Source organism: Crotalus tigris, unplaced genomic scaffold (genome assembly GCF_016545835.1).
Source record: "Crotalus tigris isolate CLP2741 ecotype Arizona unplaced genomic scaffold, ASM1654583v1 scf7180000017690.20705106771:4171800, whole genome shotgun sequence".
Taxonomy (NCBI): Eukaryota; Metazoa; Chordata; class Lepidosauria; order Squamata; family Viperidae; genus Crotalus; species Crotalus tigris.
The window spans coordinates 908,276-919,749 of record NW_024096569.1 but is presented as its reverse complement, the minus strand read 5'-3'; the positions used below and the strand labels follow the sequence as shown (position 1 = coordinate 919,749).

At 47.2% G+C, this 11,474-nt stretch overlaps 1 protein-coding gene across 2 annotated transcripts in view; it reads right to left on the bottom strand.

Annotated features, from left to right (window-relative positions):
• Positions 1-1,448: 1,448 nt before the first annotated feature.
• Positions 1,449-11,474, bottom strand: part of ACAP1 (ArfGAP with coiled-coil, ankyrin repeat and PH domains 1) — a 31,933-nt gene continuing 21,907 nt past the window's right edge. For both annotated transcript variants that reach the window (XM_039337918.1, XM_039337917.1), the window contains 7 exons: positions 10,306-10,400; positions 9,756-9,928; positions 7,617-7,822; positions 6,945-7,054; positions 5,604-5,714; positions 4,143-4,192; positions 1,449-2,064 (listed from right to left, as the gene is read on the bottom strand). In XM_039337918.1, coding sequence (XP_039193852.1) covers positions 1,958-2,064; positions 4,143-4,192; positions 5,604-5,714; positions 6,945-7,054; positions 7,617-7,822; positions 9,756-9,928; positions 10,306-10,400 — 852 coding nt within the window. In that variant the 3' untranslated portion in view covers positions 1,449-1,957. The remainder of the gene's footprint in view (positions 2,065-4,142; positions 4,193-5,603; positions 5,715-6,944; positions 7,055-7,616; positions 7,823-9,755; positions 9,929-10,305; positions 10,401-11,474) is intronic.

Below are 11,474 nucleotides of genomic sequence, written 5' to 3'. Positions count from 1 at the left end.
CTGTGGTATCTCATCTAGCCCATATTCTATCGTTTTATGAAGAAGTTTATTACAAGACACTCAATCAATGAATCAGAATAGAGCTGGAAGGGACCTTGGAGGTCTTCTAGTCCAACCCCCCCCCCGCCGCTGTGGCTGTCCAGTCTCTTCTTAAAAACCTCCAGTGAAGAAACACCCACTTCTGGAGGCAGGTGGTTCCACTGGTTAAGTGTTCTCATTATCAGGAAATTCCTCCGTAGTTCCAGGCTGCTTCTCTCCCTGATTAGTTTCCATCCGTTGCTTCTTATCTTGCCTTCAGGTGCTTTGGAGAATAGCTTGACTCCCTCTTCTTTGGGGCAGCCCCTGAGACACTGGAACACGGCTATCATGTCCCCCCTCGTCCTTCTCTTCATTAAACTAGACATATCCAATTCCAGCAACCGTTCCTTATATGTTTTAGCCTCCAGTCCCCTGATCCTCTTTGTTGTTCTTCTCTGCTCTTTTTCCAAAGTCTCAACATCTTTTTTTTTTTTTTTGTAATGTGGTGAACAAAACTGCAGGCAACATTCCAGGTGTGGCCTTACTCAGGCTTTCCACAGAGGTACTAATACTTTGCGTGATTTTGATTCGATGCCTCTGTTTATATAACTCGGTTAAACCCATTGCTAAGAACCAGATAAACTACGTCAGGGCGTTCCCTGGATCTACTAAACGGGGAATTAACTCTTTCAAAAGTTTAGAGAAAGTAAACGGTGAACAAGTAGGCGATTTAGACGCCTAGGACAACTTTCCAAAACAAACAAGAGCCGTAGCGTATAATAAGCTCAGCTTACAGGAGTCTTTGCAGAATGACAGAGTGGGAAGGGACCTTGGAGGTCATCTAGCCCAACCCCCTGCTCAGGTAGGAGACCCTTACAGAATCATAGAAGGAAAGAGTTGGAGAGGACCTCGGAGGTCATCTAGCCCAACCCCCTGCTCAAAGAGGAGAGCCTTAACAGAATTACAGAAAAACGGAGATGGGACTTTGGAGGTCATCTAGTCGAGCCCCCTGCCCAAGCAGGAGACCCTTACAGAATCATAGAATGGCAAGAGTTGGAAGGGACCTTAGGTGTGGGAATTTTACGATATGTGGACTTCAACTCCCAGAATTACCCAGCCAGGGTAATTAAAGGAATATCTTTGTTTGTCGATTATCAGCTGGCCCATAATTTACCATTTTATGAGCAAGTCTGTCACTCCGTTAAAGCCTTTGCTGAGTTCCAGGTAAACTATTGTTCAGGGCGTCCCCTGGATCTACTAAACGAGGAATTAACTCTTTCAAAAGTTTAGCTGGTAAACAAAATGCGAAAAAGCATGCGATTCAGACCCGAATGACAAATTTCTAAAACAGACAACGGCATGCAGAAAGCCCACTTTTTGAGATCTCCGGCCTAAGAATCCAGCGCGCGACAAATAAACCATCATTCTGGTCCTCTGGAAAACCACGTTTATTCCCAAATAAAACTCGCAGCTTTCCCAGCTCCAAAAACACCCCGTTTTTCACCTGTCCAGGCCGAGACGTCGCGGTTTCCAGACTCAGAAAAGAAAAAAGAAAATTAGATTTGGGGTGCAAATTGATTCCGTATCTGTCCCTTTAGCATCGTTCCGCAATGATAGACCGTTCAAAAGCAATAAATTAAAACAAAAAACAAAAAAAAGGGAAGATCAGAAAGGAAAAACAGAAGGGTTCAAAATGAAAAGAGTGTCCATGCGCCGATCTTCGCTGTCCTGGCTGTTTTCTGGCCAAGTTCACCCCAAAAGCAGCTTCGAGAAGTAAGTTTGGGGGACCCCATGCTTAAAACCAGCCCCTTGGACCTCGGGAGTCCATTTGCAACTTAATTTGATTTTTTGGACAGCCCAGCCACCCCGTCGGTCGTGGACGCTGGAAATGACCACGTTCCTGGTGGGTTTCCCGTCTTGAGGAAGCTTCTCCAGGGCTTCACAAAGTGGTGAGTCTCAAGTCATAGGCCCTCCTGGACAGCTTCTCAGGATCGTTGGACGCCATGAACGAGAAATCTTGGAAAATGTCCAGGTACGTTTCATCCCCTGGAATCAAAAGAACGAGCTGATTATTATGCCTTGGTAAGGCCACACGGGGGATATCGCATCCAGTTTTGGTTGCTAATCACCAGGAGACGGTGAGTTCTAGTCCCGCCTTAAACATGAAAGTCGGCTGGGTGACTTTGGACCAATCACCAGGAGACGGTGAGTTCTAGTCCCGCCTTAAACATGAAAGCCAATTGGGTGACTTTGGACCAATCACCAGGAGACGGTGAGTTCTAGTCCCGCCTTAAACATGAAAGCCAATTGGGTGACTTTGGACCAATCACCAGGAGATGTTGAGTTTTAGTCCCGCCTTAAACATGAAAGTCAGCTGGGTGACTTTGGACCAATCACCAGGAGACGGTGAGTTCTAGTTCCACCTTAAATGTGAAAGCTGGCTGGGTGTATTTGGGCCAATCTCCAGGAGACGGTGAGTTCTAGTCCCGCCTTAGGCATGAAAGCCGGCTGACTTTGGACCAATCACCAGGAGACGGTGAGTTCTAGTTCTGCCTTAAACATGAAAGTCGTCTGGGTGACTTTGGACCAATCACCAGGAGACGGTGAGTTCTAGTTCTGCCTTAAACGTGAAAGCTGGCTAGGTGACTTTGGGCCAATCACCAGGAGACGGTGAGTTCTAGTCCCGCCTTAAACGTGAAAGCCGGCTGGCTGACTTTGGACCAATCACCAGGAGACGGTGAGTTCTAGTCCCGCCTTAAACGTGAAAGCCGGCTGGCTGACTTTGGACCAATCACCAGGAGACGGTGAGTTCTAGTTCTGCCTTAAACATGAAAGTCGTCTGGGTGACTTTGGACCAATCACCAGGAGACGGTGAGTTCTAGTTCTGCCTTAAACGTGAAAGCTGGCTAGGTGACTTTGGGCCAATCACCAGGAGACGGTGAGTTCTAGTCCCGCCTTAGGCAAGAAAGCTGGCTGACTTTGGACCAATCACGAGGAGACGGTGAGTTCTAGTCCCGCCTTAAACGTGAAAGCCGGCTGGCTGACTTTGGACCAATCACCAGGAGACGGTGAGTTCTAGTCCCGCCTTAGGCATGAAAGCTGGCTGACTTTGGACCAATCACGAGGAGACGGTGAGTTCTAGTCCCGCCTTAAACATGAAAGCCGGCTGGCTGACTTTGGACCAATCACCAGGAGATGGTGAGTTCTAGTCCCACTATAGGCGTAAAAACCATTTAGGTGACTTTGGGCCTATCACCAGGAGACGGTGAGTTCTAGTCCCGCCTTAGGCATGAAAGCCGGCTGACTTTGGACCAATCACCAGGAGACGGTGAGTTCTAGTTCTGCCTTAAACATGAAAGTCGTCTGGGTGACTTTGGACCAATCACCAGGAGACGGTGAGTTCTAGTTCTGCCTTAAACGTGAAAGCTGGCTAGGTGACTTTGGGCCAATTACCAGGAGACGGTGAGTTCTAGTCCCGCCTTAAACATGAAAGCCAATTTGGTGACTTTGGACCAATCACCAGGAGATGTTGAGTTCTAGTCCCGCCTTAAACATGAAAGTCAGCTGGGTGACTTTGGACCAATCACCAGGAGACGGTGAGTTCTAGTCCCGCCTTAGGCATGAAAGCCGGCTGACTTTGGACCAATCACCAGGAGACGGTGAGTTCTAGTCCCGCCTTAAACATGAAAGCCAATTGGGTGACTTTGGACCAATCACCAGGAGATGTTGAGTTCTAGTCCCGCCTTAAACATGAAAGTCAGCTGGGTGACTTTGGACCAATCTCCAGGAGACGGTGAGTTCTAGTCCTGCCTTAGGCATGAAAGCCGGTTGGGTGGGCCAATCACCAGGCGATGGTGAGTTCTAGTTCCTCCTTAAACGTGAAAGCCAGCTGGCTGACTTTGGACCAATCACCAGAAGACGGTGAGTTCTAGTCCCACTATAGGCGTAAAAACCATTTAGGTGACTTTGGGCCTATCACCAGGAGATGGTGAGTTCTAGTCCTGCCCCAGCTCAATTTTCACCTGAAAATTCACATTTCGCAAAAGATCGTCCAGGTTAAAACTGAGTGTGTCTCCCTCTTCCATCTCCTCCCTCCATTCCTTCATACAGAGGGCATGACTTACCTGACTGGCCTAAGGCCAGCTCAGCTTCCCGCATCTGGGCCAGTCGCAGCCTTCAGAGAAAGGAATGAGAAGCCATGATGGGTTCTTACTAAGTCCCCGAGTGTTATCCTGGTTATCCCTAGCCCTCCCAAACAAGGCGCCCTCCCTCCCACCCAAACTACCCCGCCCAACCTAGTCTCCACCATTCGGCCAATTTGGGGACCTGCATCCCAACTTTAGGGAGACAGCATTACTCTAACCGAGACTAGACTGCTGTAATGCATCCTTTACGGGGCTACCCTAGGAGATGGTTCAGAAGCTCCCACCGGTGCCAGGTAAGACCCGAGTGGGAAGCTTCCAGGCTGTTTTCAGTCCTGGTTACCTTGACATGCTCAGAGGGCAAGCGGGAGGGACAGAAACCATGGCAAACACGTCAGGTCTTAGAATTGGTCATGGACCCCCCACACACACTGGAATAAGAGGGAGGGTCTGGATGGCCACTGGGTGACCCATGCCATGTGAGAATTAGAGTGGGAAGGTTCCAGGCTGGGTTCAGTCCTGGTTACCTTGACATGCTCAGAGGAAAAACACGTCAGGTCTTAAAATTGGTCACGGAACCTCCCCACTGAAATAAGAGGGAGGGTCTGGATGGCCACTGGGTGACCCATTCCATGTGAGAATTAGAGTGGGAAGCTTCCAGGCTGGGTTCAGTCCCGGTTACCTTGACATGCTCAAAGGAGAAACACGTCGGGTCTTAAAATTGGTCACGGAACCTCCCCACTGAAATAAGAGGGAGGGTCTGGATGGCCACTGGGTGACCCATGCCATGTGAGACCAGAGTGGGAAGCTTCCAGGCTGGGTTCAGTCCCGGTTACCTTGACATGCTCAGAGGAGAAACACGTCAGGTCTTAAAATTGGTCACGGAACCTCCCCACTGAAATAAGAGGGAGGGTCTGGATGCCCACTGGGTGACCCATTCCATGTGAGAATTAGAGTGGGAAACTTCCAGGCTGGGTTCAGTCCTGGTTACCTTGACATGCTCAGAGGGCAAGCGGGAGGAACCTACACCACGGCAAACATATCAGATCTTAAAATTGGTCACGGAACCTCCCCACTGAAATAAGAGGGAGGGTCTGGATGGCCACTGGGTGACCCATGCCATGTGAGACCAGAGTGGGAAGCTTCCAGGCTGGGTTCAGTCCCGGTTACCTTGACATGCTCAGAGGAGAAACACGTCAGGTCTTAAAATTGGTCACGGCACCTCCCCACTGAAATAAGAGGGAGGGTCTGGATGGCCACCGGGTGACCCATTCCAGTGCAATAAATCCACCTTCGGCACCCCAACGGACTGCCTCTCTTTCTCCGGCATGCAGATGATTTCAGAAAAGCCCGAAGGTCAAGACACCCCCTCCCAATAAGTCCCCCCCCCTTCCTCCTGCGCCGAGATTGGTCCCCCCCCGCCCTGGCACCCCGTCCTCTTACAAGGTCACGATGTCCGCATTAGCCGAATCGATGGCGATGCCCAGCGGGTCCTTGCCCTCCCCGTCCACGGCGTTCATGTTGGCACCGCGTTTGAGAAACAGGCAGGCCAGCCTGGGGGGGGGGGAAGAGGAAAAAAGGGGGTACGGAGGTTTCAATAAGAGGTTCCTGGAGAATCGACAGATCGCTTTGGCTATTTGGGGCGAAAATAAAATTACGGACACAATTGGTTGAGTTCCAAATTTCCGCCGCTAAGCGAGGCAGTTGCTCAGCAACGTCTTGCCACAGATGTTTGAGGGGGGGATTGGGCTGGGGGGGGAGTCATCGCTCCTTTTTTTTTATTTGATTAGGGTATAAAATACAAACACAATACAAAACCAAACAGTAGGAAAAGTAGGAGAGAATTTAGAATAGAATAGAAGCTGGAAAGGACCTTGGGGGGGGGGTCTTCTAATCCAGCCCCCTGCTCAAGCAGGAGACCATTTCAATTAATCAATCAGTCAATCAATCAATCAAAGAATAGAATAGAATAGAAATAAGAAATAAGAAATAAGAAATAGAATAGAATAGAATAGAATAGAATAGGAATAGAATAGAATAAAGAAAATATAGAATAGAATAGAATAGAATAGAAGCTGGAAGGGACCTTGGAGGTCTTCTAGTCCAGCCCCCTGCTCAAGCATATTTCAATTAATCAATGTCAATCAATCAATCAAATAGAATAGAATAGAATAGAATAGCATAGAATAGAAATAAGAAATAGAATAGAATAGAATAGAATAAAGAAAATATAGAATAGAATAGAATAAAGAAAATATAGAATAGAATAGAATAGAATAGAATAGAATAGAATAGAATAGAATAGAATAGAATAGAATAGAATAGAAGCTGGAAGGGACCTTGGAGGTCTTCTAGTCCAGCCCCATGCTCAAGCAGGAGACCCTATACCATTTCAATTAACCAATCAATGAATCAATCAATGAATCAATCAATCAGAGAGAATAGAATAGAATAGAATACTGAAAGAACGTAATAGAACAGAATTAGAACAGAACAGAACTGAACAGAAAAGAACAGAACAGAATGCAGAATAGAATAGAACAGAATAATGAAAGAACGTAATAATAGAATAGAATAATAAAATTAGAATAGAATAATAAAATTAGAATAGAATAGAAATAAAATTAGAATAGAATAGAAATAAGAATAGAACAGAATAGAATAGAATAGAACAGAGTAGAGTAGAATAGAATAGAATAGAAGCTGAAAGGGACCTTGGAGGTCTTCTAGTCCAGCCCCCCTGCTGAAGCAGGAGAATCAACCAGACAAAGAGGAGAGTCCTACCCGGTGTGGCCTAAGATGGTGGCGTGGTGCAGTGGTCCTTGCCCTTTGGAGTCCGCCTGGTTGACGTTGGCTCCATTTTGAAGCAAAAATTCACACGCCAGCAATGAATTCTGGATAAAAACACACAAAAACTTGTGGTCCCAACAGCAAAGGAGAGGCAGGACAGTCTGGGACAAGCCCCTCCCCATAGTGACATCACTCAACAAGCCCCTCCTTCCCACCCTTGTTACGACACCCCAATGAGACGATATCACTGCACATGCTCAGAGGCCACAAAAGCGCCTTGCCGACAGGCCCGTTTTTCGCCGGCCAGCCCACATTTTTTTGTCTGTTTTTTTCCCAGCCTGTGCTTAGATTTCTTTCTCATTTTTCCAGTGATCAAATCACAGGCAGTCCTCAACTTACGACCATGATGGAGTTCCCCCTTGACCCTGGAACACTGCGACCGTCATAAGTGTGAGTCAAGGGGCAAGCGTCCAAATTTTGGAGGATGCGACGGTCGTAAGTGTGAAAAATGGGCACAAATTGCTTTTTTCCCCAGAGCCGTTGTAACCTTGGATGGTCGCTAAATGAAACCGTCGTAAGTTGAGGACTTCCCTGCCTGTCAATGCTTGGGGCGCGGCTGTCAAGCCGAACCCGTCAGCCCTCCCCACCCTGGACGGGCAGACTCACAGCAGCGACGGCCTGGAGCAACGGGGTCCGGCTTTCCTGGGCCGTGTTCACCCAGTTTACGTCCGCCCCGTGAGCCAGAGCGTCCGCCATGGTGGGCAAACTGGGGGGCGCGGCGGCCGCGCGGTAGAGCAAGGCGCCCGGGTGCAAATTGCGCAGGTCCTCCGACGCTGGGGTAGCCCGACTCGGGGAGATGCCCTCGCGGGCTCCTAGGAGAGGAAGCAGGAACGGTATGACAAAAGAGCAAGGCCTTTAGGGGGTCCTCGTTTAGCGACCGTCATCGGGACCGGCAACATAGTCGTTAAGCGAGACGGGTCCCTAAGTCAAACCCTATCTGTGCTTATAATCTGACTTTCCTTTGGGCTGTACAGACCCGTAACGTCAGGAAGGCAAGAATTGGGGTTAAAGTGGCTTTTTCGTCGCTGGGAAGGGTCGATAAAGGGGGCGGTCACTAAAGGAGGACAGCAATCTCTGACTAAAAGCCTTACACACCAGCTCTCATCGTCCCCCCCCCCAGGGCCAGGAGGGGGGGAGGGAAGTGGGGAGAGCCATGTTTTGACCTAGGCCTGGATTTTGAAGGAGGGAGAGGGGAGTGGAAGAAGGGAAGGGAGGAAAGAAGGGAGGGAGGGAGGGTAGATAGAAGAGAAAGGGAAGGAAGGAGAGTGGAGCAAAGAGAAGGGAAATGAAAAAGAGAAAAAAAGAAGGAAGGGAGGGAAGGGAAGGAGAGAGGGAAGGAAGAAAGGAAGAAAGAAGAGAGGGAGGGTAGGTAGGAAGAAGAGAAAGGGAAGGAAGGAGAGTGGAGTGAAGGGAAGAGAAATGAAACGAAAAAGGAAAACAGGGAGGGAGGGAGGGAAGGAAGAAAGAAAGAAAGGAAGGAAGAAAGAAAGGAGAGAGGGAGAGAGGAAGGGTAGGTAGGAAGAATGGAAAGGGAAGGAAGGAGAGGAGAGGGAAGGGAAATGAAAAAGGAAAAAAGGGAGGGAGAGAAGGAAGGAAGGAAGGAAGGAAGGAAGAGGAGAGGGCGGGTAGATAGGAAGAAGAGAAAGGGACGGTAAGAGAGGGGAGCAAAGGGAAGGGAAATGAAAAAGAAAAAAGAAGGAAAGGAGAGGGAAGGAAGCAAGGAAGAAAGAAAGAAAAGAGAGAGGTGAGAGAGGGAGGGTAGGTAGGAAGAAGAGAAAGGGATGGAAGGAGAGTGGAGGAATAGAATAGAATAGAATAGAATACAGAATAGTATAGAATAGAACAGAATAGAATAATAAAATATAGAATAGAATAATAAAATATAGAATAGAATAGAATAATAAAATATGTAGTAGAATAGAATAGAACAGAATAATAAAATATAGAATAGAATAGAATAGAATACAGAATAGAATAGAACAATATAGAATAATAAAATATAGAATAGAATAGAATAAAATACAGAATAGAATAGAATAGAACAGAATAGAATAGAATAAAATATAGAATAGAATAGAATACAGAATAGAACAGAATAGAATAATAAAATATATAATAGAATAGAATAATAAAATATATAATAGAATAGAATAGAATAGAACAGAATAGAATAGAATAATAAAATATATAATAGAATAGAATGGAATGGAATGGAATGGAATAGAATAGAATAATAAAATATAGAATAGAATAATAAAATATAGAATAGAATAGAATAATAAAATATAGAATAGAATAGAATAGAATACAGAATAGAATAGAACAATATAGAATAATAAAATATATAATAGAATAGAATAAAATACAGAATAGAATAGAATAGAATAATAAAATATATAATAGAATAGAATAGAATACAGAATAGAATAGAACAATATAGAATAATAAAATATATAATAGAATAGAATAGAATACAGAATACAATAGAATAGAACAGAATAGAATAGAATAAAATATAGAATAGAATAGAATACAGAATAGAACAGAATAGAATAATAAAATATATAATAGAATAGAATAATAAAATATATAATAGAATAGAATAGAATAGAACAGAATAGAATAGAATAATAAAATATATAATAGAATAGAATGGAATGGAATAGAATAGAATAGAATAGGAGCTGGAAGGGACCCTGGAGGTCTTCTAGTCCAGCCCCCTCACCCACCCCACCCCCGTCTTACCTGTGTTCCGGCGGATGTGGCCCGGCGGCTTAGGCTTGGGAAAGGGCCTCGGGGATCTCTCCGGCCCTCGGGGGGGCTCTCTGCTGCGACTCAGGGCCCCCCCAGTGTTGGGGAACTTGGTGATAAACTTCCTCTCCACGTATTTGGCCCGGATCCAGGCCTCCTTTTCGGATCTGGACAGAGAGGTTTTTGCACTTCAGGAGGGGGGGGGAGAATTATGATCTGTCGTACTCTCGCACTCAGAACCTTTGAAGGTTTTGTGTGTGTGTGTGTGTGTGTTTGTCTGTGTGAGGTTTAGGGCACAAGCTTCTCCGAATTTGCACAAGCCCCCTGTAGGATTAGAGCGGAACCACAGGTGGCCCTGCAGGTGTCCCGCGAGGCCATCTAGAGGCCAAGACATGTAACTGCAGCCCTTCATGGGCGCCCCTGGAGGGCAGGTGTGGAGACACCGCAAAGGGGGAAAAAAAAGGCCCGGATGACCCCGGTGACTTCATTGACAATCCGGGGGGGGGGCAGGGGGGGGTTGATAGAGGGGGAGGGGGCTTCTTACCTGGAACTTCCTGGCTGGGGGCGCTTCATGTTCATTTCCTCCACCCGGGCCTCGTAGATCTGGTTGATGACTCGGTTGCCCAGCACGGACATCAGCTGTGAGGGACAAGGGGGGGGGGCGAAGGAGGGGGGGCTTCATCTCAGCGTCTGGCCTACACTACAGGGTCCTAACTCCAAGTGGTAGGGGAGGAGTAGGGCTGGAGAAGAGGAGGCTAAGGTGTCCGGCCGCTGTTCGGTATGCCCAAAACACTGGAAGCTTCCTCTCCTCTCCTCTCCTTCCTTCCTTTCTTCCTTCCTTCCTTCCTTCCTTCCTTCCTTCCTTCCTTCCTTCCTTCCTTCCTTCCTTCCTTCCTTCCTTCCTTCCTTCCTTCCTCCTCTCCACAAACCCCTAGTCCTGATGTTGTTACCTAATCGGGTCATGAAACGTTTGCAAGAAAACTTCCAAGCTCAGAGAGCACCAAGGACCCCACAGTCCTTCCTTCCTTCCTTCCTTCCTTCCTTCCTTCCTTCCTTCCTTCCTTCCTCCTTTCCTTCCTCCCTCCCTCCTTTCCTTCCTTCCTTCCTTTCTTCCTTCCTTCTTCCCTCCCTTCTTTCCTTCCTTCTTCCTTTCTCCTCTCCACAAACCCGTCTTCCCCTTCCTTCCTTCTTTTTCCTTATTTACTTATTTTCTCGTTTGTCTCCTTCCTTCCTCTTCTGTTGTTTCCTTCCTCTCTCCCTTTCTTCTCTTCCTCTCCTCCCCTTATTCCTCAACCTCCCCTACCTCCCCTCTCCTTCTTTCCTTTGTCCCTTTCTCATCTTCTTTCCTTCCTTTCTCCTTTGTCTCCTTCCTTCCTCTTCTCTCTTCTTTCTTTCCTCTCTCCCTTTCTTTTCTTCCTTTTTCCTCACTCCCTTTCTTCCTCTTCCTTCCGTTCTCCTCCCTTCTTTCCTTTCTCCTCCCTCCCCCTCCTTCCTTCCTTCCTTCCTTCGTCCCTTTCCCATCTTCCTTCCTTCCTTTCTTTTCTTCCTCTCTTCCCTCCTTCCCTTCCTCTCCTCCCTTCTTTCTTCCCTCCCTTCCTCTCCTCCCCTTATTCCTCAGCCTCTTCTCTCTCCCTCCCTCCCCCGTCTCCTTCCTTCCTCTTCTCTCTTCTTTCTTTCCTCTCTCCCTTTCTTTTCTTCCTTTTTCCTCACTCC